This window comes from Phaenicophaeus curvirostris, unplaced genomic scaffold (genome assembly GCF_032191515.1).
Source record: "Phaenicophaeus curvirostris isolate KB17595 unplaced genomic scaffold, BPBGC_Pcur_1.0 scaffold_93, whole genome shotgun sequence".
NCBI lineage: Eukaryota > Metazoa > Chordata > Aves > Cuculiformes > Cuculidae > Phaenicophaeus > Phaenicophaeus curvirostris.
In genome coordinates, this window is record NW_027206715.1 from 105,100 (window position 1) to 131,474 (window position 26,375).

At 60.7% G+C, this 26,375-nt stretch overlaps 2 protein-coding genes across 2 annotated transcripts in view; both read left to right on the forward strand.

Annotated features, from left to right (window-relative positions):
• Window positions 1-22,107, forward strand: part of SPTBN4 (spectrin beta, non-erythrocytic 4) — a 36,970-nt gene extending 14,863 nt beyond the window's left edge. Inside the window, 20 exon segments of the mRNA XM_069882233.1 lie at window positions 156-358; window positions 578-668; window positions 2,972-3,025; window positions 3,027-3,119; window positions 5,076-5,339; window positions 7,387-7,611; window positions 9,355-9,444; window positions 9,538-9,816; window positions 9,908-10,038; window positions 10,120-10,324; window positions 11,967-12,589; window positions 14,042-14,180; window positions 14,264-14,348; window positions 14,492-14,688; window positions 16,049-16,452; window positions 16,558-16,627; window positions 17,930-18,216; window positions 19,663-19,836; window positions 19,920-19,962; window positions 21,353-22,107. Coding sequence (XP_069738334.1) covers window positions 156-358; window positions 578-668; window positions 2,972-3,025; window positions 3,027-3,119; window positions 5,076-5,339; window positions 7,387-7,611; window positions 9,355-9,444; window positions 9,538-9,816; window positions 9,908-10,038; window positions 10,120-10,324; window positions 11,967-12,589; window positions 14,042-14,180; window positions 14,264-14,348; window positions 14,492-14,688; window positions 16,049-16,452; window positions 16,558-16,627; window positions 17,930-18,216; window positions 19,663-19,836; window positions 19,920-19,962; window positions 21,353-21,514 — 3,819 coding nt within the window. The 3' untranslated portion in view covers window positions 21,515-22,107.
• Window positions 22,108-25,199: 3,092 nt separating this feature from the next.
• Window positions 25,200-26,375, forward strand: part of LTBP4 (latent transforming growth factor beta binding protein 4) — a 36,131-nt gene continuing 34,955 nt past the window's right edge. The window contains 1 exon segment of the mRNA XM_069882284.1: window positions 25,200-25,518. Within this exon segment, the coding sequence (XP_069738385.1) occupies window positions 25,200-25,518 (319 nt within the window).

Here is a 26,375-nt window from a genome sequence, read left to right on the forward strand (position 1 = left end):
GGAGGAGAAGCTGGAGTTGGGGGTGGGAGAAGGTCTAGAGGAGAACCTCGAATCAGGGCTGGGAGAAGATCTTGAGGAGAACCTGGACTCGTGGAGGATGAACCCAGAAGAGGTGACCAAGGATGGAGCCTCCACCTCCTCCGTCCCTTCTCCAGGAGTCCATCCTGGCCCAGGCCCAGCTGCCGGACACCGTGGAAGGTGTCACCAACGCCCTCAAGAAGCACAAGGACTTCCTCACCACCATGGATCTCAACCTCCAGAAGGTCCACCTGGCCCTCCAAGCCGGCGAGAGCCTCCAGCGTCAAGGCAACCTCTACAGCGACCGCGTGGCCGAGGCCACCGAAGGTCTTCGCGCCAAGTAGGTGGCCACCGTGGTGACGTCTCCACCTCCTTCGGCTCCGAGAACCTCCCCCCACGGGACGATGGTGGAGCTGGATCTCCTGGTGCCTCCTCCTCACGGTGCCTCAGTTTCCCCGTGGGGTTCGTTGGCTTTGGAGGAGAGGGGGAGGTTCAGGAGGCGCTTGATGAAGGTGTCGAGGGGTCTCCAGCGCTGAGGTGGCCTCCACTCCACCTTCAGGAGCCACCGCAACTACCAGCTGGCCCAGGAGTGGATGCGGCGGCTGCAGGACCACCTGGAGCTCCAGAGGTTCCTCCAGGACTGCCACGAGGTAGGACCCGGGTCCCTGTCCAACGTCCCACCCCTCAACCCCTCTAGATGTTCCTCAGCATCTCAGGGGGCTTCGAGTGTGCTTGGGGAGGTCCCTAAGGTCCCCCCAGAGCGGATCCAGGTGTCCTCACGTGCTCCTCAGCATCTCAGGGGGGTTTGATGGTGGATGAGGTGGGAGCTGAAGTGGGTCCAACCCCCTCTAGATGTTCCTCAGCATCTCGGGGGGCTTCGAGTGTGGTTGGGGGGGTCCCTAAGGCCCCCCCAGAGCTGATCCAGGTGCCCTCACGTGCTCCTCAGCATCTCGGGGGGGTTTGATGGATCGGGGGGGCCCTTCCCCTCCATCCTCAGCATCTCGGGGGGGTTTGATGGATCGGGGGGGTCCTTCCCCCCCATCCTCAGCATCTCGGGGGGGTTTGATGGATCGGGGGGGTCCTTCCCCTCCATCCTCAGCATCTCGGGGGGGGTTGATGGATCGGGGGGGCCCTTCCCCTCCATCCTCAGCATCTCGGGGGGGTTTGATGGATCGGGGGGGCCCTTCCCCTCCATCCTCAGCATCTCGGGGGGGTTTGATGGATCGGGGGGGTCCTTCACCCCCATCCTCAGCATCTCGGGGGGGTTTGATGGCTTTGGGGGGGCCCTTCCCCTCCATCCTCAGCATCTCGGGGGGGTTTGATGGATCGGGGGGGTCCTTCCCCTCCATCCTCAGCATCTCGGGGGGGTTTGATGGATCAGGGGGTCCTTCACCTCCATCCTCAGCATCTCGGGGGGGTTTGATGGATTCAGGGGGGTCCTTCCCCTCCATCCTCAGCATCTCGGGGGGGTTTGATGGATCGGGGGGGGTCCTTCCCCTCCATCCTCAGCATCTCGGGGGGGTTTGATGGATCGGGGGGGCCCTTCCCCTCCATCCTCAGCATCTCGGGGGGGTTTGATGGATCGGGGGGGTCCTTCCCCTCCATCCTCAGCATCTCGGGGGGGTTTGATGGATCGGGGGGGTCCTTCACCCCCATCCTCAGCATCTCGGGGGGGTTTGATGGATCGGGGGGGTCCTTCCCCTCCATCCTCAGCATCTCGGGGGGGTTTGATGGATCGGGGGGGTCCTTCACCCCCATCCTCAGCATCTCGGGGGGGTTTGATGGATCGGAGGGGTCCTTCCTCTCCATCCTCAGCATCTCGGGGGGGTTTGATGGATCGGGGGGGCCCTTCACCCCCATCCTCAGCATCTCGGGGTTCTCCTCTGGGTTTTTGGGGTGGGATGGGCTTTCGGGGTCACCTCGGGGAGGGGACGCGGGGCCAGCTGGCGCTGGTGGCGTCTCTGGCGCAGCGAGGAGGCCTCGGCGGGCGCTCCGCCCGGAGCTGCTGCTGCTGCTGCTGCAAAATCCTCTGCCGCATCGCTCCTCATCATCATCATCATCTCCACCATCTTCCTCCTCGTCTTCTGCTCCCCCATCCTCCTCCTCCTCTTCTTCTTCTCCATCCTCCTCTTCTTCTTTTCCTCCATCCTCTTCCTCCTCTTCTTCTTCTCCATCCTCTTCCTCCTCTTCTCCCCTGTCTTCCTCCTCCCCCATCCTCCTCCTCCTCTTCTTCTTCTCCGTTCTCCTCCTCTTCTTCTTCTCCTCCATCCTCTTCCTCATCTTCTCCCCCATCCTCTTCCTCCTCCCCCATCCTCTTCCTCCTCCTCCTCCTCTTCTCCATCCTCTTCCTCTTCTCCCCATCTTCCTCTTCTTCTCCCCCATCTTCCTCCTCTCCTCCATCCTCCTCCTCCTCTTCTTCTCCCCATTTTCCTCTTCCTCTTCTTCTCCCCATCTTCCTCTTCTTCTCCCCATCTTCCTCTTCCTCTTCTTCTCCCCATTTTCCTCTTCCTTTTCTTCTCCCCATCTTCCTCCTCCCCCATTCTCCTCCTCCTCTTCTTCTCCATCCTCCTCCTCCTCTTCTCCATCCTCCTCCTCCTCTTCTCCATCCTCTTCCTCTTCTTCTCCCCCATTTTCCTCTTCCTCTTCCTCTTCTTCTCCCCGTCTTCCTCTTCCTCCTCCTCCATCCTCCTCCTCCTCTCCTTCTCCCCCATCTTCCTCTTCTCCCTCCTCCTCCTCCTCCTCTTCTCCATCACCTTCCTCCCCCTCTCCTTCCTCCTCCTCAACCCTTGGGTTGACCTTGGCCAACCGTTGACCCTCCCAAGGCCGTTTCTCCATCCCAAGCGGATTTCATTGGGTTTGAGGGACCTCCTCACGCTCCTCGGTGGTGGTGGGTGACGTTCTCCTGGCCGGTGTCCCCCCCCATCACCATCTTCCCGTCTCCGCGGCGACGCAGCTCCATGGGTGGATGCAGGAGAAGACCTTGATGGCCGGGGACCCCCGGCGGGACCCCCCCCCCGCGCCCCAAGAAGCCCTGGCTCAAGCCTCAAGCCCTGGAGGCCGAGCTGGAGCAGAGCAAGGAGTGGCTGGAGAAGATCGAGAAGGTCCAAGGATGGAGGGGGGGGGGCGGGTGGGGGGGGGGTTAACCCCTTTCTTGATGGATTGGGGGGGTTGGGGGGGGCAAAACTGAGCTTTAACCCCTTCCTTGCTGGCTTTGGGGGGGGAAAGGGGGGGTTGGGGGGGTCTGAGGGGGCTTTTAGAGGGTGGGGTTTGGGGTTGGGGGGGCAAAAACTGAGCTTTAACCCCTTCCTTGCTGGCTTTGGGGGGGGAAAGGGGGGGTTGGGGGGGTCTGAGGGGGCTTTTAGAGGGTGGGTTTTGGGGTTGGGGGGGCAAAAACTGAGCTTTAACCCCTTCCTTGCTGGCTAGAGGGGGGTCTGGGGGGGCTTTTAGGGGGTGGATTTGGTGGTTGGGGGGGCAAAACTGAGCTTTAACCCCTTCCTTGCTGGCTGGAGGGGGCGGAAGGGGGGGTTGGGGGGGTCTGAGGGGGCTTTCAGGGGGTGGATTTTGGGGTTGGGGGGGCAAAACTGAGCTTTAACCCCTTCCTTGCTGGCTGGAGGGGGCGGAAGGGGGGGTTGGGGGGGTCTGAGGGGGCTTTCAGGGGGTGGATTTTGGGGTTGGGGGGGCAAAACCTGAGCTTTAACCCCTTCCTCGCTGGCTAGAGGGGGGTCTGGGGGGCCTTTAGGGGTGGATTTTGGGGTTGGGGGGGCAAAACTGAGCTTTAACCCCTTCCTTGCTGGCTGGAGGGGAGTTTGGGGGGGTCTGGGGGGGCTTTTGAGGGAGGATTTTGGGATTGGGGGGGCAAAAACTGAGCTTTAACCCCTTCCTTGCTGGCTAGAGGGGGGTCTGGGGGGCCTTTAGGGGTGGATTTTGGGGTTGGGGGGGCAAAAACTGAGCTTTAACCCCTTCCTTGCTGGCTTTGGGGGGGGAAGGGGGGGGTTGGGGGGTCTGAGGGGGCTTTCAGGGGGTGGATTTTGGGGTTGGGGGGGCAAAAACTGACCTTTAACCCCTTCCTTGCTGGCTGGGGGGGCTTTCAGGGGGTGGATTTTGGGGTTGGGGGGGCAAAACCTGAGCTTTAACCCCTTCCTTGCTGGCTAGAGGGGAGTCTGGGGGGGCTTTTGGGGGTGGATTTTGGGGTTGGGGGGGCAGAAATGAGCCTTAACCCCTTCCCTGCTGGCTAGAGGGGCTTTCAGGGGGTGGATTTTGGGGTTGGGGGGGCAAAAACTGAGCTTTAACCCCTTCCTTGCTGGGTTGGGGGGGTTAAAAATGAACCTTAACCCCTTCCTTGCTGGGTTGGGGGGGTTAAAAATGCATTTTAACCCCTTCCTTGCCGGGTTGGGGGGGTAGAAATGAACTTTAACCCCTTCCTTGCTGGGTTGGGGGGGTAGAAATGGATTTTAACTCCTTCCTTGCTGGCTCGGGGGGGGGTTGGAGGGTTCCAGGGGCTTAAAAATGCACTTTAACCCCTTCCTTGCTGGCTTGGGGGGGGTTAAAATGCACTTTAACCCCTTCCTTGCTGGATTGGGGGGGTTAAAATGCACTTTAACCCCTTCCTTGCTGGGTTGGGGGGTAGAAATGAGCTTTAACTCCTTCCTTGCTGGCTCGGGGGGGTTAAAACTGAGCTTTAACCCCTTCCTTGCTGGGTTGGGGGGGTAGAAATGCACTTTAACCCCTTCCTTGCTGGCTCAGGGGGGTTAAAAATGAGCTTTAACCCCTTCCTTGCTGGGTTGGGGGGGTAGAAATGAACCTTAACCCCTTCCTTGCTGGCTCGGGGGGGTTAAAAATGCACTTTAACCCCTTCCTTGCTGGATTGGGGGGTAGAAATGAGCTTTAACCCCTTCCTTGCTGGCTCAGGGGGGTTAAAAATGAGCTTTAACCCCTTCCTTGCTGGCTCAGGGTGGGGGTTGGAGGGTTCCAGGGGCTTAAAAATGAGCTTTAACCCCTTCCTTGCCGCCCTCCACCCCCCCCAAAAAATTTTCCACCCATCCCCCCCCCTTCCCCAGGAGGGCGAGGAGCTCCTGGCGACCAAACCCGAGTTGGCCGAGGCCGTGGGGCGCCAGCTGGAGGAGCTGAGGAGATGCTGGGTGGACTTGGAGGCCACGAGCCAGGCCAGGACGAGGCGTCTGGCCGAAGCGGCGGCCGCCGAGCGCTTGAGCCGCAGCTTCGCCGAGATGGACGCGCGCCTGGGGAGGCTGGAGGAGCAGCTGGAGAGCGTGGGAGCCGGACCTGACCTCCACAGCGTCAGCAGGCAGCTCAAGAGGCTCCAGGTACCGGGGTCTGGGGGGACACCAGGTTCTGAGGAGCTTTGGGTTGTGGGGAGATGGGAGGTTCTTGGGGGACACCAGGTTCTTGGGGGACACAAGGTTCTGGGGGGATACCAGGTTCTGAGGAGCTTTGGGTTGTGGGGAGAAGGGAGGTTATGGGGGGACACCAGGTTCTGGGGGGACACCAGGTTCTGGAGAACATCAGGTTCTGGAGAGACGTGAGGTTCTGGGGGGACACCAGGTTCTGAGGAGCTTTAGGTTCCGGGGAGACGTGAGGTTCCGGGGAGATGGGAGGTTCTGGGGGGACACCAGGTTCTGGAGAGACACCAGGTTCTGGGGGGACACCAGGTTATGAGGAACGTTGGGTTGTGGGGAGACGTGAGGTTCTGGGGAGATGGGAGGTTCTGGGGGGACACCAGGTTCTGGAGAGACACAAGGTTATGGGGGGACACCAGGTTCTGAGGAGCTTTAGGTTGTGGGGAGATGTGAGGTTCTGGGGAGATGGGAGGTTCTGGGGGGACACCAGGTTCTGGGGGGACACCAGGTTCTGGAGAGACACGAGGTTATGGGGAGACACCAGGTTCTGAGGAGCTTTGGGTTGTGGGGAGACGTGAGGTTCTGGGGAGATGGGAGGTTCTGGGGGGACACCAGGTTCTGGAGAGACACGAGGTTATGGGGGGACACGAGGTTATGGGGGGACACCAGGTTCTGGGGGGACACCAGGTTCTGGAGAGACACGAGGTTCTGGGGAGATGGGAGGTTCTGGGGGGACACCAGGTTCTGAGGAGCTTTGGGTTGTGGGGAGATGGGAGGTTCTGGGGAGATGGGAGGTTCTGGGGGACATCAGGTTCTGGAGAGACACGAGGTTATGGGGGGACAGCAGGTTCTGGGGGGACACCAGGTTCTGGAGAGACACGAGGTTATGGGGGGGCACCAGGTTATGGAGAGACACCAGGTTCTGGGGGGACACCAGGTTCTGAGGAACGTTGGGTTGTGGGGAGATGGGAGGCCCTGGGGGAACACCAGGTTCTGGAGAGGCACCAGGTTCTGGGGGGACACCAGGTTATGGAGAGGCACCAGGTTCTGGGGGGACACCAGGTTTTGAGGAGTTTTGGGTTGTGGGGAGACATGAGGTTATGGGGGGACACCAGGTTGTGGGGAGACATTAAGTTATGGGGGACACCAGGTTCTGGAAAGATGTGAGGTTCTGGGGGGACACCAGGTTCTGGAGAACATCAGGTCATGGAGAGACATGACGTTCTGAAGGGCCACCAAGTTCTGAGGGGACATGAGGTTCTGGGGGGACACCAGGTTCTGAGGAGCTTCAGGTTGTGGAGAGATGTGAGGTTCTGGAGGGACACCAGGTTTTGAGGAGCTTTGGGTTGTGGGGAGATGGGAGGTTCTGGGGGGGCACCAGGTTCTGGGGGGACACCAGGTTCTGAGGAGCTTTGGGTTCTGGGGAGATGTGAGGTTCTGGGGGGACACCAGGTTCTGAGGAACATTGGGTTCTGGGGAGATGGGAGGTTATGGGGGGGCACCAGGTTCTGGGGGGACACCAGGTTCTGAGGAGCTTTTGGTTGTGGAGAGACACGAGGTTCTGGGGGGACACCAGGATCTGAGGAGCATCGGGTTGTGGGGAGATGGGAGGTTATGGGGGGACACCAGGATCTGGAGAGACACCAGGTTGTGGGGGGACATTAGGTTCTGAGGAGCTTCGGGTTGTGGAGAGACAGGAGGTTCTGGGGGGACACCAGGTTCTGGGGGGACACCGGGTTCTGGAGAACATCAGGTCATGGAGAGACTTAAGGTTCTGGGGGGACACCAGGTTCTGGAGAACATCAGGTTCTGGAGAGACACGAGGTTTTGAGGGGACACCAGGTTCTGGAGAACATCACATTATGGAGAAACATGAGGTTCTGGGGGGACACCAGGTTCTGAGGAGACCCCAGATGTTTGAGGGACCCCAGCGCTGAGTCCCGGTTCCTCCAGGGGGTCCCGGCCCCGGGTCCCTTGGCCCACGGGGGTCCCCAGTGTCCCCTTGTCCCCGCAGACGATGGAGTGGCAGGTGGAGGAGGTCTCCAAGGAGGTGGGGGAGCTGCAGGCCCAGGCGGCGGCGCTGCCCGAGCAGGCGGCCGGCAGGGACCAGGTGGGCGAGAGGCAGAACGCGGTGGGGACCAGGATCGTCCGCCTCATCGAGCCCCTCAAGGAACGCAGGAGGATCCTCCTGGCGTCCAAGGAGGTCCACCAGGTCAGCCACGAGCTGGAGGACGAGGTGGTGAGTACCCGGGGGTGGGGATGGAGGGGATGGTGGGGATGGAGATGGTGGGGATGGGGATGGAGACAATGGGGATGGAGATGAGGATGGAGATGGTGGAGATGATGGAGATGAGGATGGAGATGGTGGAGATGATGGGGATGAGGATGGAGATGGTGGAGATGATGGGGATGAGGATGGAGATGCTGGGGATGAGGGTGATGGAGATGATGATGAGGATGGAGTTAGGGTTGGAATGGAGATGGAGATGGAGATGGGGATGATGGGGATGGGGATGGAGATGATGGGGATGAGGATGGAGATGGAGATGATGGGGATGGAGATGAGGATGGAGATGATGGAGATGATGGGGATGGAGATGAGGATGGAGATGGTGGAGATGATGGGGATGAGGATGGAGATGATGGTGAGGATGGAGTTAGGGTTGGAATGGAGATGGAGATGGGGATGATGGGGATGGGGATGGAGATGATGGGGATGAGGATGGGGATGGAGATGATGGGGATGAGGGTGATGGAGATGAGGAGGAAGATGGAGTTAGGGTTAGAATGGAGATAGAGATGGAAATGGAGATGGGGATGATGGGGATGGGGATGGAGATGATGGAGATGAGGGTGATGGGGACGGAGATGATGGGGATGAGGATGGGGTTGGGATGGAGATGGAGTTGGGAAGGGGATGGAGGTGGTGGGGATGGAGATGGTGGGGATGAGGATGAAGACGATGGGGATGGGGATGGAGATGAGGATGGAGATGGTGGAGATGATGGGGATGAGGATGGAGATGATGGGGATGGAGTTAGGGTTGGAATGGAGATGTTGTTGGAAATGGAGATGGGGATGATGGGGATGGGGATGGAGATGGGGATGGGGATGGGGATGGAGGTGGGAACAAGAATGGGATGGAGATGGAGTTGGGGATGGAGATGGAAATGGGGATGGAGATGGAGATGGGAACAAGAATGGGATGGGGATGAGGGTGATGGGGATGGAGATGATGGGGATGAGGATGGGGTTGGGATGGAGATGGAGTTGGGAAGGGGATGGAGGTGATGGGGATGAGGATGGAGTTGGGATGAGGATGGAGGTGGACGTGGAGGTGATGGGGATGAGGATGGAGATGATGGGGATGAGGTTGGGGTTGGGATGGAGATGGAGTTGGGAAGGTGATGAAGACGATGGCAATGAGGATGGAGTTGATGAGGATGGAGATGGAGATGACGAGGATGGAGATGGAGATGAGGATGGAGATGATGATGAGGATGGAGATGACGAGGATGGAGATGAGGATGGAGATGAGGATGGAGATGATGATGAGGATGGAGATGGAGATGACGAGGATGGAGATGGAGGTGGAGATGAGGATGAGGATGGATATGATGATGAGGATGGAGATGATGATGAGGATGGAGATGGAGATGATGAGGATGGAGAAGGAGATGATGAGGATGGAGATGACGAGGATGGAGATGGAGATGAGGATGAGGATGGAGATGATGAGGATGGAGATGGAGATGATGAGGATGGAGATGGAGATGATGAGGATGGAGATGGAGATGATGATGATGGATGGAGATGATGAGGATGGATGGAGATGATGATGGATGGAGATGATGAGGATGGAGAAGGAGATGATGAGGATGGAGAAGGAGATGAGGATGGAGATGGAGATGAGGATGGAGATGGGACAGTGATGGGGCCAGGACCAGGCCGAGCCTACCCCTGAGGTCCACCCCGTCCCCAGCTGTGGGTGCAGGACCGCCTGCCCTTGGCCATGCTCAAGGACCACGGCACCAACCTCCAGACCGTCCAGCAGTTCATCAAGAAGAACCAGGTCAGCCTCAACGCCGGGTCGGTTGGGTTGGCGTTGGGGGGACACCTCAACGACCTCCTCCACACCCACCTCCTCCTCTCCGTGTCCTCCCAGAACCTCCGCCGGGAGCTCCAGGTCCACCGGCCTCGCGTGGAAGAGGTCCTGGACCGCGCCCGAGCCGTGGCCTCCATCAAGAGCCCCGAGGCCGAGGGCGTCCGACGTCTTCTGGAGCGTCTGGAGACGACGTGGGGGGAGCTCCAGGAGAAGGCCGAGCTCCGGCAGCAAAGCTTGGATGCCACCTACCAGCTGGAGCAATATTACTTCGACGTGGCCGAGGTGGAGTCGTGGTTGGGCGAGCAGGAGCTCCTGCTGATGAACGAGGAGAAGGGGAAGGTGCTTCTGGGGCGGCTGGAGGCGCGGAAGCCCCTTGGAGAACCTCCGAGCTCCTCGGCCGACCCCCCATCCCTCCGTGTCCTTCTCCAAGGACGAGCAGAGCACCCTCCAGCTCCTCAAGAAGCACCTGGTGACGGAGCAGACGGTGGAGAACTACGAGGAGACCATCGCCCAACTGTCCCGGCAGTGCCGGGCGCTTCTGGAGCTCGGTCACCCTCAGAGGTGGGTTCATCTCCTCCGTCATCGGCCGCCTCGGACCTTCTGCTTGGATGTTGACCGGGTCCCTTGTGTCCCCTCGGCCAGCGAACAGGTCAGCAGGCGGCAGTCGCAGGTTGACCGGCTCTACGTGTCTCTGAAGGACCTGGTGGAGGAACGCAAGGCCAAGCTGGAGCAGCAGTACTGGCTCTACCAGCTCAACCGCGAGGTGGACGAGCTGGAGCACTGGATCGCCGAGAAGGAGGTGGTGGCCGGCTCTCCGGAGCTGGGACAGGACTTCGAGCACGTCACGGTCAGTTGGATCGGACAGGAGGTCCTGGGGTTGGGCCCCGTCCGGTGTTGAGGGCGTTTGGAGCTCCACATGGGGGTTCTGGGCTCCATCACAGCTTCATAGGAGGGTCCTGAGTTCCATCAGAGCTTCATAGGAGGGTCCTGGGCTCCATCAGAGCTTCATAGGAGGGTCCTGGGCTCCATCAGAGCTCCATAGGAGGGTCCTGAGTTCCATCAGAGCTTCATAGGAGGGTCCTGAGTTCCATCAGAGCTTCATAGGAGGGTCCTGAGTTCCATCAGAGCTTCATAGGAGGGTCCTGGGCTCCATCAGAGCTTCATAGGAGGGTCCTGGGCTCCATCAGAGCTTCATAGGAGGGTCCTGGGCTCCATCAGAGCTCCATGTGGAGGTCCTGGGCTCCACCACAGCTTCATAGGAGGGTTCTGGGCTCCATCAGAGCTCCATAGGAGGGTCCCGGGCTCCATCAGAGCTCCATAGGAGGGTCCCGGGCTCCATCAGAGCTCCATAGGAGGGTCCCGGGCTCCATCAGAGCTCCATAGGAGGGTCCCGAGCTCCATCAGAGCTCCATAGGAGGGTCCTGAGTTCCATCAGAGCTTCATAGGAGGGCCCTGGGCTCCATCAGAGCTTCATAGGAGGGTCCTGAGTTCCATCAGAGCTTCATAGGAGGGTCCTGGGTTCCATCAGAGCTCTGTGTTGAGATCTTGGGCTCCACCAGAGTTCCATGTGGAGGTCCTGGGCTCCATCACAGCTTCATAGGAGGGTCCTGGGCTCCATCAGAGCTCCGTGTTGAGATCTTGGGCTCCACCAGAGTTCCATGTGGAGGTCCTGGGCTCCATCAGAGCTCCATGTGAGGGTCCTGGCTTCCATCAGAGCTCCGTATTGAGATCTTGGGCTCCACCAGAGTTCCATGTGGAGGTCCTGGGCTCCATCACAGCTTCATAGGAGGGTCCTGGGCTCCATCAGAGCTCCATGTGGAGGTCCAGGGCTCCATCGGAGCTTCATAGGAGATCCTGGGCACCCTCCAAGCCCCATGCTGAGGTCCTGGGCTCCATCAGAGCTCCATGTCGAGGTCCAGAGCTCCATCAGAGCTTCATAGGAGGGTCCTGGGTTCCATCAGAGCTCTGTGTTGAGATCTTGGGCTCCACCAGAGTTCCATGTGGAGGTCCTGGGCTCCATCAGAGCTCCATGTGAGGGTCCTGGCTTCCATCAGAGCTCCATATGAGGGTCCTGGGCTCCATCAGAGCTCCATGTTGTGATCTTGGGCTCCACCAGAGTTCCATGTGGAGGTCCAGGGCTCCACCAGAGCTTCATAGGAGGGTCCTGGGCTCCACCAGAGCTTCATAGGAGGGTCCTGGGCTCCACCAGAGCTTCATAGGAGGGTCCTGGGCTCCACCAGAGCTTCATAGGAGGGTCCTGGGCTCCACCAGAGCTTCATAGGAGGGTCCTGGGCACCATCAGAGCTCCATATGAAGGTCCTGGGTACATCAGAGCTCCATATGAGGGTCCTGGGCTCCATCAGAGCTTCATAGGAGGGTCCTGAGCTCCATCAGAGCTCCATGTTGAGGTCCAGGGCTCCACCAGAGCTCCACAGGAGATCCTGGGCGCCCTCCACGCCCCACGCTGACGTCCTCCTCCCTGCCCCCAGCTCCTCCAGGAGAAGTTCCTGGAGTTCGCCAGCGAGACGGGCAGCGTGGGGCAGGAGCGCATCGCCGCCCTCAACCAGATGGTGGACGAGCTCATCGACTACGGCCACGCCGACGCCGCCACCATCGCCGAGTGGAAGGACGGCGTCAACGAGGCCTGGGCCGACCTGCTGGAGCTGATGGAGACGCGGGCGCAGATGTTGGCCGCCTCCCACGAGCTCCACAAGTTCTTCAACGACTGCAAGGAGGTCCTGGGCCAGATCGAGGAGAAGCGGCAGCGCCTGCCCGAGCTGGCGGCTCGCGAGGCCCGCACCTCGGCCACCGCCTTGCAAAGGGCCCTCGGGACCTTCGAGCACGACGTGGAGGTCTTGGTGAGCCAAGTGCGGCAGCTCCAAGAGGGGGCGGCCCAGTTGAGGACCCTCTACGCGGGGGACAACGCCGAGGCCATCGCCGGGCGGGAGCAGGAGGTGTTGCGGGCGTGGAAGGAGCTGCTGACGGCGTGCGAGGAGTGCCGGCTCCACGTGGCCAGCGTGGCCGAGAAGATCCGCTTCGTGGGCACCGTCAGGGACCTCCTCGCCTGGATGGACGGCGTCCTCGGCCAGATGGGCGCCGGGGACAGGCCCAGGTGAGCGGGAGGTGGGGCCGCCAGGAGCTTCGGCCGCCTCTCAACCAGCTCCCGGCTCGGCCGTGGGGGCCGTGTCCCGTCCCTTCCCAAGGACCTGGGCCCTGGCCCATCCCTGAAGCCGAGGACCTTCTGGCCCATCTCAAGGACCTTTGCCTTGTCCCACCTCAAGGGACCATGTCTTGTCCCATCTCAAGGATCCATGTCTTGTCCCATCCCAAGGTTCCATGTCCTGTCCCATCTCAAGGATCCATGTCCTGCCCCATCTCAAGGATCCATGTCTTGTCCCATCTCAAAGATCCTTGTCTTGTTCCATCTCAAGGATCCATGTCCTGTCCCATCTCAAGGATCCATGTCCTGCCCCATCTCAAGGATCCATGTCTTGGTCCATCTCCATGACCCCTGTCCTGTCCCATCCCAAGGATCCATGTCTTGTCCCATCTCAAAGATCCTTGTCTTGTCCCATCTCAAGGATCCTTGTCCTGTCCCATCTCAAAGATCCTTGTGTTGTCCCATCTCAAAGATCCTTGTCTTGTCCCATCCCAAGGTTCCATGTCTTGTCCCATCTCAAGGTTCCATGTCTTGGTCCATCTCAAGGATCCATGTCCTCTCCCATCTCAAGGATCCATGTCCTCTCCCATCTCAAGGACCCTTGTCTTGTCCCATCCCAAGGATCCATGTCTTGTTCCATCTCAAGGACCCTTGTCTTGTTCCATCCCAAGGATCCTTGTCTTGTCCCAGCTCAAGGTTCCATGTCCTGGTCCATCTCCATGACCCCCGTCCTGTCCCATCTCAAGGATCCATGTCCTGTCCCATCTCAAGGTTCCATGTCCTGTCCCATCCCAAGGTTCCATGTCTTGTCCCATCCCAAGGATCCATGTCCTCTCCCATCCCAAGGTTCCATGTCTTGTTCCATCTCAAGGATCCATGTCCTGTCCCATCTCCATGACCCCCGTCCTGGCCCATCCCTGAAGCCGAGGAGCTCCTGTCCCATCTGGAGGACCCGTATCCTCTCCCTTCCCAAGGATCCGTGCTCAGTTTCTTCCACGAAACCAAGGAATTGTCTCCTGGCCCATCTCAAGGACCTTTGTTCCATCTCAAGGACTCTTGTCTTGCTCCATCTCAAGGATCCATGTCCTGTCCCATCTCCATGACCCCTGTCCTGGCCCATCCCTGAAGCCGAGGAGCTCCTGGCCCATCTGGAGGACCCGTATCCTCTCCCACCCCAAGGATCCGTGCTCAGTTCCTTCCACGAAACCAAGGAATTGTCTCCTGTCCCATCTGGAGGACCCGTATCCTCTCCCTTCCCGAGGATCCGTGCTCAGTTCCTTCCATGAAACCAAGGAATTGTCTCCTGTCCCATCTGGAGGACCCGTATCCTCTCCCTTCCCGAGGATCCGTGCTCAGTTCCTTCCACGAAACCAAGGAATTGTCTCTGCAAATCCATGATTTCAGGGACGTCTCCTCGGTGGAGCTGCTGATGAGCGACCACCAAGGCCTGAAGAGCGAGATCGAAGCCCGAGGCAAGAGCATCGCCGCCTGCTTGGAGCTGGGCAAGACCCTCATCCTCAACAAGAGCCCCGCGGCCGAGGAGGTGCCGGGGAGGGAAGGGGACCCTCGGGGACGGCTTGCTCTCCAACTCTTGGAGGTCCCACCCCGCCTCCTTCGCCCCCGCAGGTCAAAGCCCACGTGGAGAAGCTGCTGGCCAAGAAGAAGGAGATGCTGGAGAAGTGGGACAAGCACTGGGAGTGGCTCCAGCAGAGTGAGTCCCGCCTGGGGAGGGTCTCGGCCGCCCGCCGGAAGGGTGGACAGGGGGTCACTCAACGCGCTGGGGGTCGGGTTGGTTCTCCGGGTGCGTCCGTGAGCGCGCCCGTCCTTCCGTCCGTCCGTCCGTCTGTCCGGCAGTGCGGGAGGTCCACCAGTTCGCCCAGGAGGCGGTGGTGGCCGACGCGTGGCTGACGGCCCAGGAGCCCCTCTTGAAGAGCCAGGAGCTGGGCAGCAGCGTGGACGAGGTGGAGCAGCTCATCCGGCGCCACGAGGCCTTCCGCAAGGCGGCCGCCGCCTGGGAGGAGAAGTTCAGCTCCCTGAGGCGTCTCACCACGGTACCGGGACCTTCGGGGGGGGGGGGGGGGGCGTTGGGGTCACCCCGACTCCAGCCCTGAGCCCATCGCTTCCCTAGATCCACCTCCCTTCGGCCCTGGCTCCATCGCCATCATCTTCACCCCCATCTCCACCATCTTCACCCCCATCCCATCCGCGCTCCCGTCTCCTTCTCGATCCCATCTACATCGTCGCCTCCATCTCGCTCCATGTCCCCGTCCCCATCTCCATCCCATCCCCGCCTCCAGCTCCATCCCCATCCCATTCTCCACCTCTATCTTCAAGCCTTCTCCACCTCTATCTTCACTCCATCTCCATCTCCCCCTCCATCTTCACTCCATCTCCCCCTCTATCTTCACTCCATCTCCCCCTCCATCTTCACTCCATCTCCACCTCTATCTTCACTCCATCTCCCCCTCTATCTTCACTCCATCTCCATCTCCCCCTCCATCTTCACTCCATCTCCTTCTCCACCTCTATCTTCACTCCATCTCCATCTCCCCCTCCATCTTCACTCCTTCTCCACTTCTATCTTCTCTCCATCTCCTTCTCCCCCTCTGTCTTCACTCCATCTCCATCTCCCCCTCCATCTTCACTCCGTCTCCACCTCTATCTTCTCTCCATCTCCTTCTCCACCTCTATCTTCACTCCATCTCCATCTTCCCCTCTATCTTCACTCCATCTCCTTCTCCACCTCTATCTTCACTCCATCTCCATCTTCCCCTCTATCTTCACTCCATCTCCTTCTCCACTTCTATCTTCACTCCATCTCCATCTTCCCCTCTATCTTCACTCCATCTCCTTCTCCACCTCTATCTTCACTCCATCTCCTTCTCCACCTCTATCCTCACTCCATCTCCTTCTCCCCCTCCATCTTCACTCCATCTCCATCTCCCCCTCCATCTTCACTCCATCTCCATCTCCCCCTCTATCTTCACTCCTTCTCCCCCTCCATCTTCACTCCTTCTCCACCTCTATCTTCACTCCATCTCCCCCTCTATCTTCACTCCATCTCCCCCTCCATCTTCACTCCTTCTCCCCCTCTATCTTCACTCCATCTCCATCTCCCCCTCCATCTTCACTCCTTCTCCACTTCTATCTTCTCTCCATCTCCTTCTCCACCTCTATCTTCACTCCATCTCCACCTCCATCTCCATCCCATCTCCTTCTCCACCACCTCCACCTCCATCCCCACCTCCATCCCCATCCCCACCTCCACCTCCATCTCCATCCCATCTCCTTCTCCACCACCTCCACCTCCATCCCCACCTCCATCTCCATCCCCATCCCGTTCCATCCCCACCTCCACGCGACTCCCACCCACGTTCCCACCTCTCCCTTCCACCTGCTCCACCCCTGCAGATCGAGAAGCTCAAAGCGGAGCAGAACAAGCAGCCGCCCACCCCTCTCCTGAGCCGCAAATTCTTGGGGGACCCCTTGGGTGGGACCACGTCGCCTTCTCCGGGGGGCCCCGAGAGCCGCCGCCTGGAGCCTCGAGTCGCCTACGTCCGCCACGAGCTCCACCCCGAACGCCTCCAACCCAAGCTTGACCGCGTCCAGGGACCTCCTGGAGAGGGAGGACCTGGGGGGGGGGCCCCTCCGCCCCCCGCCGTGGGTGGGGAGCCCCAGGGGCCCCCCAAGGCTGAAGAAGCCCCCGAGGGGCGATCGGGGCTGCTCGAACGGCGCCGGGAGCGGCGAGAACGGCGCTTGGAGCGCCAAGAGTCCAGCGAGCCGGAGGCGCCGCGGCACGACGGGAAAGGCGGAGGGTGAGCGAGGGGACAGGAGGGGACCTTGGGGACACCCCCACCCCACCCCCCACCCCCCCGGGTGGCCTGGAAGGACGTCACCTCCTCCCAAATCTCTGGCCACAGCAAAGCCACCCTGGCCGACATCGTGGAGCAGCTGCAGGAGAAAGAGGCTGCTGGCCCCGTCCCGGCTCCGGTGAGTCCTTGGTGTCCCCTTGGTGTCCCCTTGGTGTCCCCTTGATATCCGCTTTGTATCCCCTTGATGGCCCCTCCATGACCCCTTGGTGACTCCTTGATGTCTCCTCAACATCCTCTTGAAGTCCCATTGATGTTCCCCTTGATGTCCCCTTGGTGTCCGCTTGATGTCCTCTCAATGTCTCCTTGATATCCCCTTGATCCCCCCATTGAAGTCCCTGTGAAGTCCCTTGGTGTCTCCTTGATGTCTCCTCAACATCCTCTTGAAGTCCTGTTGATGCCCCTTGGTGTCCCCTTGATGTCCCCATGGAATCCCCATGGAATGCCCATGGAATCCCCTTGGTGTCCCCTTGGTGTCCCCTAGATGTCCCCATGGAATCCCCTTGATGTCCCCTCAATATCCGCATGGAATCCCCTCGATGTCCCCATGGAATCCCCTTGGTGTCCCCTTGATGTCCCCATGGAATCCCCTTGATGTCCCCTCAATATCCGCATGGAATCCCCTTGATGTCCCCATGGAATCCCCTTGATGTCTCCTCGATGTCCCCATGGAATCCCCTTGGTGTCCCCTTGATGTCCCCTTGATGTCCCCTCAATATCCCCATGGAATCCCGTTGATGTCCCCTTGATGTCCCCACGGAATCCCCTTGATGTCCCCATGGAATCCCCTTGATGTCCCCTCGATATCCCCGTGGAATCCCCTTGGTGTCCCCTCGATGTCCCCATGGAATCCCCATGGAATCCCCTTGATGTCCCCTCGATGTCCCCATGGAATCCCCTTGATGTCTCCTCGATATCCCCTTGGTGTCGCCTTGATGTCCCCTTGATGTCCCCTCAATATCCCCATGGAATCCCATTGATGTCTCCTCGATGTCCCCATGGAATCCCCTTGGTGTCCCCTTGGTGTCCCCTCGATGTCCCCATGGAATCCACTTGATGTCCCCTCGATGTTCCCATGGAATCCCCTTGGTGTCTCCTCGATATCCCCTTGGTGTCGCCTTGATGTCCCCTCAATATCCCCATGGAATCCCATTGATGTCTCCTCGATGTCCCCATGGAATCCCCTTGGTGTCCCCTTGGTGTCCCCTCGGTGTCCCCTCGATGTCCCCATGGAATCCCGTTGATGTCCCCTCGATATCCCCACGGAATCCCCTCGATTTCCCCATGGAATCTCCATGGAATCCCCTTGGTGTCCCCTTGGTGTCCCCTCGATGTCCCCATGGAATCTCCATGGAAGCCCCTTGATGTCCCCTCGCTGTCCCCATGGAATCCCCTCGATGTCCCCTCGCTGTCCCCCCCGCAGCCCCCGGAGCGCGACTCCCCGTCTCGTCTCCCCGCGGGCCCCGAGTCCCTCCCGGAGAGGCCCCCTCGGCCCGACCGTCCCCGCGCCCGCGACCGCCCCAAGCCGCGACGCCGCCCGCGCCCCCGCGACTCCGGCCAAGCCCCAGGAGACACCAGGAGGTCCCGCTCGGCCCCGGCGCAGGGCAGCGTCCCCCCGCCCCCCCCGCCCCCCACCCACAGCGTCCACCACGAGGGCTTCGTCCTCCGCAAGCACGAGCTGGACGGACCCAACAAGAAGGCGTCCAACAGGTCATGGCGGGACCGGGAGGGCGTGGGGGGCCTCCAGGGAGAAGGTTCCTCGGGGTTTGGAGGGGTGAGCGGTGGAGAAGGTTCAACGGAGCTTGGAGATCCATCAGTGGGAGGGGTTCAGAGCTTGGAGATCCATCAGGGGTTCAGAGCTTGGAGATCCATCAGGGGTTCAAAGCTTGGAGATCCATCAGGGGGTTCAGAGCTTGGAGATCCATCAGGGGGTTCAGAGCTTGGAGATCCATCAGGGGTTCAAAGCTTGGAGATCCATCAATGGGAGGGGTTCGAAGCTTGGAGATCCATCAGGGGTTCAAAGCTTGGAGATCCATCAATGAGAGGGGTTCAGAGCTTGGAGATCCATCATTGGAGGGGGTTCAGAGCTTGGAGATCCATCAATGGGAGGGGTTCGAAGCTTGGAGATCCATCAGTGGGAGGGGTTCAAAGCTTGGAGATCCATCAGGGGGTTCAGAGCTTGGAGATGCATCAATGGGAGGGGTTCAAAGCTTGGAGATCCATCAGGGGGTTCAGAGCTTGGAGATCCATCAATGGGAGGGGTTCGAAGCTTGGAGATCCATCATTGGAGGGGGTTCAGAGCTTGGAGATCCATCAGGGGTTCAGAGCTTGGAGATCCATCAATGGGAGGGGGTTCAAAGCTTGGAGATCCATCAATGGGAGGGGGTTCAGAGCTTGGAGATCCATCAGGGGTTCAGAGCTTGGAGATCCATCAATGGGAGGGGGTTCAGAGCTTGGAGATCCATCAATGGGAGGGGGTCAAAGCTTGGAGATCCATCAGGGGCTTCAGAGCTTGGAGATCCATCAATGGGAGGGGTTCAGAGCTTGGAGATCCATCAGTGGGAGGGGTTCAGGGCTTGGAGATCCATCAGGGGTTCAGAGCTTGGAGATCCATCATTGGAGGGGGTTCAGAGCTTGGAGATCCATCAATGGGAGGGGGTCAAAGCTTGGAGATCCATCAGGGGTTCAAAGCTTGGAGATCCATCAGTGGGAGGGGTTCAAAGCTTGGAGATCCATCAGGGGGTTCGAAGCTTGGAGATCCATCAGGGGGTTCAGAGCTTGGAGATGCATCAATGGGAGGGGTTCAAAGCTTGGAGATCCATCATTGGAGGGGGTTCAGAGCTTGGAGATCCATCAGTGGGAGGGGTTCAGAGCTTGGAGATCCATCAGTGGGAGGGGTTCAGAGCTTGGAGATCCATCAGTGGGAGGGGTTCAAAGCTTGGAGACCCATCAGGGGTTCAGAGCTTGGAGATCCATCAATGGGAGGGGGTTCAGAGCTTGGAGACCCATCAGGGATTTAAAGCTCGGAGATCCATCAGGGATTTAAAGCTTGGAGATCCATCAGGGGTTCAAAGCTTGGAGATCCATCCATGATGAAGGTTCACGAGGTCTTGGATGGTCCAACCACGTCGATTCCTCCTCCGGCATCACCTCCAGGTCCTGGGTGAACCTCTACTGCGTCCTGAGCAAGGGCGACCTGGGCTTCTACAAGGACGCCAAGGGCCACGCCGCCGGCACCACCCACGGTGGAGAACCCCTCCTCAACCTCCACAACTCCTCCAGCGAGGTGGCCAGCGACTACAAGAAGAAGAAGAACGTCTTCAAGCTCAAGTAGGTTGAGGCGCTCGTAGGGGCGGGAGGTCCCCCTCCCACCCTCTCCAAGCGCCGGCGGTGAGAAGGTCTCTCTCTGGTAGGACCAGCGATGGGAGCGAGTTCCTCTTGCAAGCCAAGGATGAGGTAGGAGTCTACAGGGCTGAGGGATCTGGAGATGGTTTTGAGGGACCTTGTGGTGGTTTTGAGGGATCTGGAGATGGTTTTGAGGGACCTTGTGGTGGTTTTGAGGGACCTTGTGGTGGTTTTGAGGGATCTGGAGATGGTTTTGAGGGACTTCATGATGTCTTTGAGGGGGTGGGTTGTTTTGAGGGATCTGGAGATGGTTTTTGAGGGATCTGGAGATGGTTTTGAGGGATCTGCAGTTGGTTTTGAGGGATCTGCAGTTGGTTTTGAGGGACCTTATGGTGGTTTTGAGGGACCTTAGGGTGGTTTTGAGGGACCTTAGGGTGGTTTTGAGGGATCTGGAGGTGGTTTTGAGGGATCTGGAGATGGTTTTGAGGAACCTTATGGTGGTTTTGTGGGACAGGATGATGGGTTTGAGGGGTCTGGGGATGGTTTTGAGGGACCTTATGGTGATTTTGAGGGGTCTGGAGATGGTTTTGAGGGATCTGGAGATGATTTTGAGTGGGTGGGTTGTTTTGATGGATCTGGAGATGGTTTTGAGGGAATTCATGATGTCTTTGAGGGAGTGGGTTGTTTTGAGGGATCTGGAGATGGTTTTGAGGGGTCTGGAGGTGGTTTTGAGGGTTCTGGAGATGGTTTGGGGGGATCTGGAGATGGTTTGGAGGGATCTGGAGATGGTTTAGAGGGACTTCATGATGTCTTTGAGGGGGTGGGTTGTTTTGATGGATCTGGAGATGGTTTTGAGGAACCTCATGGTGGTTTTGAGGGATCTGGAGATGGTTTTGAGGAACCTCATGGTGGTTTTGAGGGATCTGGAGATGGTTTTGAGGAACCTCATGGTGGTTTTGAGGGATCTGGAGATGGTTTTGAGGAACCTCATGGTGGTTTTGAGGGATCTGGAGATGGTTTTGAGGAACCTCATGGTGGTTTTGAGGGATCTGGAGATGGTTTTGAGGAACCTTGAGTGGTTTTGAGGGATCTGGAGATGATTTTGAGGAACCTCATGGTGGTTTTGAGGGATCTGGAGATGGTTTTGAGGAACCTCATGGTGGTTTTGAGGGATCTGGAGATGGTTTTGAGGAACCTCATGGTGGTTTTGAGGGATCTGGAGATGGTTTTGAGGAACCTTAAGTGGTTTTGAGGGATCTGGAGATGATTTTGAGGAACCTCATGGTGGTTTTGAGGGATCTGGAGATGGTTTTGAGGAACCTCATGGTGGTTTTGAGGGATCTGGAGATGGTTTTGAGGAACCTCATGGTGGTTTTGAGGGATCTGGAGGTGGTTTTGAGGGATCTGGAGATGGTTTTGAGGAACCTCATGGTGGTTTTGCGGGCTCGGGGGGGGGGCGGGATGTCTCGGGGTGTCCTGACGTCGCTCTGTGCCCCCCCAGGAGGAGATGCGGGGGTGGCTGCGGGCGCTGGCGGCCTCGGCGCAGGAACACGCGGAGCTGGCTCGGTGGAGCCAGGGGCTCCTCACCACGTCCTCCACCGACGAGGGGCTCCCCCGGCGCGAGGGCGACCGGCGTCCCAGCGCCTCCGCCCGGCGGAAGTGACCCCCCCATGACTTTTGGGGTCCCCCCTCCACTTTTGGGGTCCCCCCTCCACTTTTGGGGTCCCCCCCACCCCAATAATGGAGAGGAACCACCTTGGACCTGGTGACCCCAAGGCTGGTGGGAACCTCAGGTGGGGGAGACCTTCCAAATCCTGGTTCCCTTCCACTTTTGGGGTCCCCCGTCTCCACTTTTGGGGTCCTCCCTCCACTTTTGGGGTCCCCCCACCCCAATAATGGAGAGGAACCACCTTGGACCTGGTGACCCCAAGGCTGGTGGGAACCTCAGGTGGGGGAGACCTTCCAAATCCTGGTTCCCTTCCACTTTTAGGGTCCCCCCTCTCCACTTTTGGGGTCCCCTTCTCCACTTTTGGGGTCCCCCCTCCACTTTTGGGGTCCCCCCCACCCCAATAATGGAGAGGAACCACCTTGGACCTGGTGACCCCAAGGCTGGTGGGGGGAGACCTCCCAAATCCTGGTCCCCCCCTCCACTTTTGGGGTCCCCCCTCCACTTTTGAGGTCCCCCCCTCCACTTTTGAGGTCCCCCCCACTTTTTGGACCCCCCCCAAAGCCCTGGGAACCCCCCCAAATCTTCCCCCCCCCCAAAATCTTGGGGACCCCCAATCCAGGTGTGTCTCCCCCCCCCCTCGATATTGGGGGCCCCCCCAGCCCCCCCTTTTTCCCCCATGCAGAAGCCATAGAGCCGGGGGGGCCCCCAATATCGAGGGGGGTCCCCGTTAATTGAGGGGATCCCCATTAATTAGAGGGGTCCCATCAATTAGTGGGGTCCCCATCAATTGGGGGGGGTCCCATCAATTAAGGGGGATCCCCATCCATTAAGGGGGGTGTTCCCATTAATTAGAGGGGTCCCCATTAATTAAGGAGGTCCCTCTCGGTTGGGGGGGGGGTCCTCATCAATTAGGGGTTCCCCATTAATTGGGGGGGGTCCTCACCAATTAGAGGGGGTCCCCATTAATTAGAGGGGTCCCCATCAATTGGGGGGGGTCCCTATCAGTTGGGGGGGGGTCCTCATCAAATGGAGGGGGTCCCCATTAATTAAGGGGGCTCCTCACCACTTAGAGGGGGTCCCCATTAATTAGGGGGGTCCCCATCACTTCCAGGGGGGGTCCCCAACCCCCTGTGCACCCCCAATTTAACCCTGGGGGGGGTCCCCAAATTGCTGGGGGGGGAGAAGTTTATATTTCTAAAGCCTTTACCAAAAACCAGGGAAATCACCCCAAAAAATTTAACCCTTTAACCTCAAGCACTTGCGCCCCCCCCCCCAATATTTTGGGGTCCCCCCCGCCGCGCTGTGACTGTAGAAATGTAATAAACCCCCCGCTGCACCAACACCCCCCCCCCAAAAAATAAAGTGGGGGGACCCTGATCCTGGGGGGGGGGGGTGGGGGGGCATTTAGGGGATTGGGGGGGTCCAGGGGGGGTCATTGGGGGGGTGGGGGGGTCATTTAGGGGATTGGGGGGCTCTGGGGGGTCATAGGGGGGTTGGGGGGTCATTTAGGGGATTGGGGGGGTCCTGAGGGGGTCATTGTGGGGGTCGGGGGGGGGCATTTAGGGGATTAGGGGGCTCTGGGGGGTCATAGGGGGGTCGGGGGGTCATTTAGGGGATTGGGGGGGGTCCCGAGGGGGTCATTGGGGGGTTGGGGGGGTCATTTAGGGGATTGGGGGGGTCCCGAGGGGGGTCGTTTAGGGGAGTGGAGGGCTCTGGGGGGTCATTGGGGGGTCGGGGGGGGTCATTTAGGGGATTGGGGGGGTTCCGAGGGGGTCATTGGGGGGGTGGGGGGGTCATTTAGGGGATTGGGGGGGTCCCGAGGGGGTCATTGGGGGGTCGGGGGGGTCATTTAGGGGATTGGGGGGTCCCGAGGGGGTCATTGGGGGGGTGGGGGGGTCATTTAGGGGATTGGGGGGGTCCCGAGGGGGTCATTGGGGGGGTGGGGGGGTCATTTAGGGGATTGGGGGGGTCCCGAGGGGGTCGTTTAGGGGAGTGGAGGGCTCTGGGGGGTCATTGGGGGGTCGGGGGGGGTCATTTAGGGGATTGGGGGGGTCCCGAGGGGGTCATTGGGGGGGTGGGGGGGTCATTTAGGGGATTGGGGGGCTCTGGGGGGTCATTGGGGGGGTCGGGGGGGTCATTTAGGGGATTGGGGGGGTCCCGAGGGGGTCATTGGGGGGGTCGGGGGGGGCATTTGGAAGGGGTGGGGGGCATTGGGAGGGTCACGGGGGGGTCATTTTTGGGGCTGGGGGTCATTGGGGGGATATTGAGGGAGGTTGGGGGGGTCACTGAGAGGGGTTGCAGGTTTTGGGGGGGTGGGGGGGGTCATTGGGGGAGGGTCTAGTGGGGTATTGAGGGCGGAGTCGAGGGGGGGCGCCTGAGGGGGATGGACGGGGGGCGTCATTAACGGGGGGGACATTGGGGGCGGGGTCTTGGAAACCACGCCCCCAGGTCATCTATGGGCTATCGGTGCCTCAGGCCACGCCCCCTCCCCTTGGCCACGCCCCCATATCCGAGGCCACGCCCCCTTCCCTTGGCCACGCCCCATATCTGAGGCCACGCCCCCGGCTCCTCTACGAACTGGGCTGTGCCTGAGGCCACGCCCCCCGCCCCGAGGCCACGCCCCCATATCCGAGGCCACGCCCCTAACCGCGTTCTATGAATGGGGCCGTGCCTGAGGCCACGCCCCCTCCCCGAGGCCACGCCCCTAACCGAGTTCTGTGAATGGGGCTGTGCCTGAGGCCACGCCCCCAGCCCCGAGGCCACCCCTACCTCTTGGCCACGCCTACCCCTTGGCCACGCCCCCATATCCGAGGCCACGCCCCATATGCGAGGCCACGCCCCTAACCGCGTTCTATGAATGGGGCTGTGCCTGAGGCCACGCCCCATCCCTTGAGCACTCCCCCACCCATAGGCCACGCCCCCATATCTGAGGCCACGCCCCCAACCGACGCCTCTATGAACGGGGCTGTGTCTGTGGCCCCGCCCCCACCCCCTTGGCCCCGCCCCCTTCCCCTAGGCCACGCCCCCGGACTCCTCTAAGAACGAGGCTGTGCCTTAGGCCACGCCCCCTCCCCTTGGCCACGCCCCTAACCGAGGTCTATAAACGGGGCCGTGTCTGAGGCCACGCCCCCCACCCCGTGGCCACGCCCCCTTCCCCTTGGCCACGCCCCCTAACCGAGTTCTACGAATGTGCCCGTGCCTGAGGCCACGCCCCCTCCCCGAGGCCACGCCCCCTAACCGCGTTCTACGAGAGGGGCCGCGCCTGAGGCCACGCCCCCACCCGGAGGCCACGCCCCCAACCGTCGCCTCTATGAACGGGGCTGTGCCTGTGGCCCCGCCCCCTTCCCCTAGGCCACGCCCCCGACTCCTCTAAGAACGAGGCTGTGCCTGAGGCCACGCCCACGCCCCCTCCCATTGACCACGCCCCATATCAGAGACCACGCCCATATCAGAGACCACGCCCCCTCCCATTGACCACGCCCCCATATCAGAGACCACGCCCCATTGACCACGCCCCATATCAGAGACCACGCCCCTAACCGAGCTCTAGGGGCGGGGCTGTGTCTGTGGCCACGCCCCCTTCCCCTTGGCCACGCCCCTAACCGAGGTCTATAAATGGGGCCGTGTCTGAGGCCACGCCCCCTTCCCCCTTGGCCACGCCCCTAACCGAGGTCTATAAATGGGGCCGTGCCTGAGGCCCCGCCCCCCGCCTCCGAGGCCCCGCCCCCCTCCCGCGGCGCAGGCCCCGCCCCCCCCCGCCGAGCCCCGAGGCGGCGATGGGCCCCGCGCTGCTCCTGGTCGCTGTCGCTGTCGCCGCCGCCGCCCTGGCGCTCCCCGGGCCCGGGCCCGGCCCCCCCCCGGCTCCGCCTGCTCCTCGACCCCCCCCGCTGCCGCCTCCGCTGCTCCGGGGGCCGCTGCCCTCCGCCTCTGCCCCTCCGGCAACGGCACCGTCCTCGACAGCGGCCGCCCCCCGCCCGGGGGGGCCGGCTTCAGGCTCGGTCAGTGCCGGGGGGGGGGGCCGGTAACGGGAGTGGGGCTGGAACCCCGGGGATGGGGGGTCCGGTAATTGGAGAGGGGCTGGAACCCCGGGGAGGGGGGGGTCCGGTAACGGGGGAGGGGTGTCTGGTAATGGGAGGGGGTCTAGAGCCTCTGGGAGGGGGGGTCCGGTATTTGGAGAGGGGCTGGAACCCCGGGGAGGGGGGGTCCGGTAACGGGAAAGGGGCTGGAACCCCGGGGAGGGGGGGACCGGTAACGGGAGGGGGGTCTAGAACCCTTGGAAGGGGGTGTCCGGTAATTGGAGGGGGGCTGGAACCCCGGGGAGGGGGGGTCCGGTAACGGGAAGGGGGCTGGAACCCCGGGGAGGGGGTTCCGGTAATTGGAGAGGGGCTGGAATCCCGGGGAGGGGGTGTCCGGTAACGGGAAGGGGTCTAGAACCCCAGGGAGGGGGGGTCCGGTAACGGGAGGGGGTCTAGAACCCTGGGAAGGGGGTGTCCGGTAATTGGAGGGGGGGCTGGAACCCCGGGGAGGGGGTGTCCGGTAGTGGGAGGGGGGTGTCTGGTAATGGGAGGGGGTCTAGAGCCTCTGGGAGGGGGTGTCCGGTAACGGGAGGGGGGCTGGAACCACGGAGAGGGGGGGTCCGGTAACGGGAGGGGGTCTAGAGCCTCTGGGAGAGGGGGTCCGGTAATTGGGAGGGGGTCTAGAACCACGGAGGGGGGGGTCCGGTAATTAAAGGGGGTGTCCGGTAATTGGAGAGGGGCTGGAATCCCAGAGAGGGGGGGCTCCGGTAACGGGAAGGGGTCTAGAGCCCCAGGGAGGGGGGGTTCGGTAATTGGAGGGGGTCTGGAACCCCGGGGAG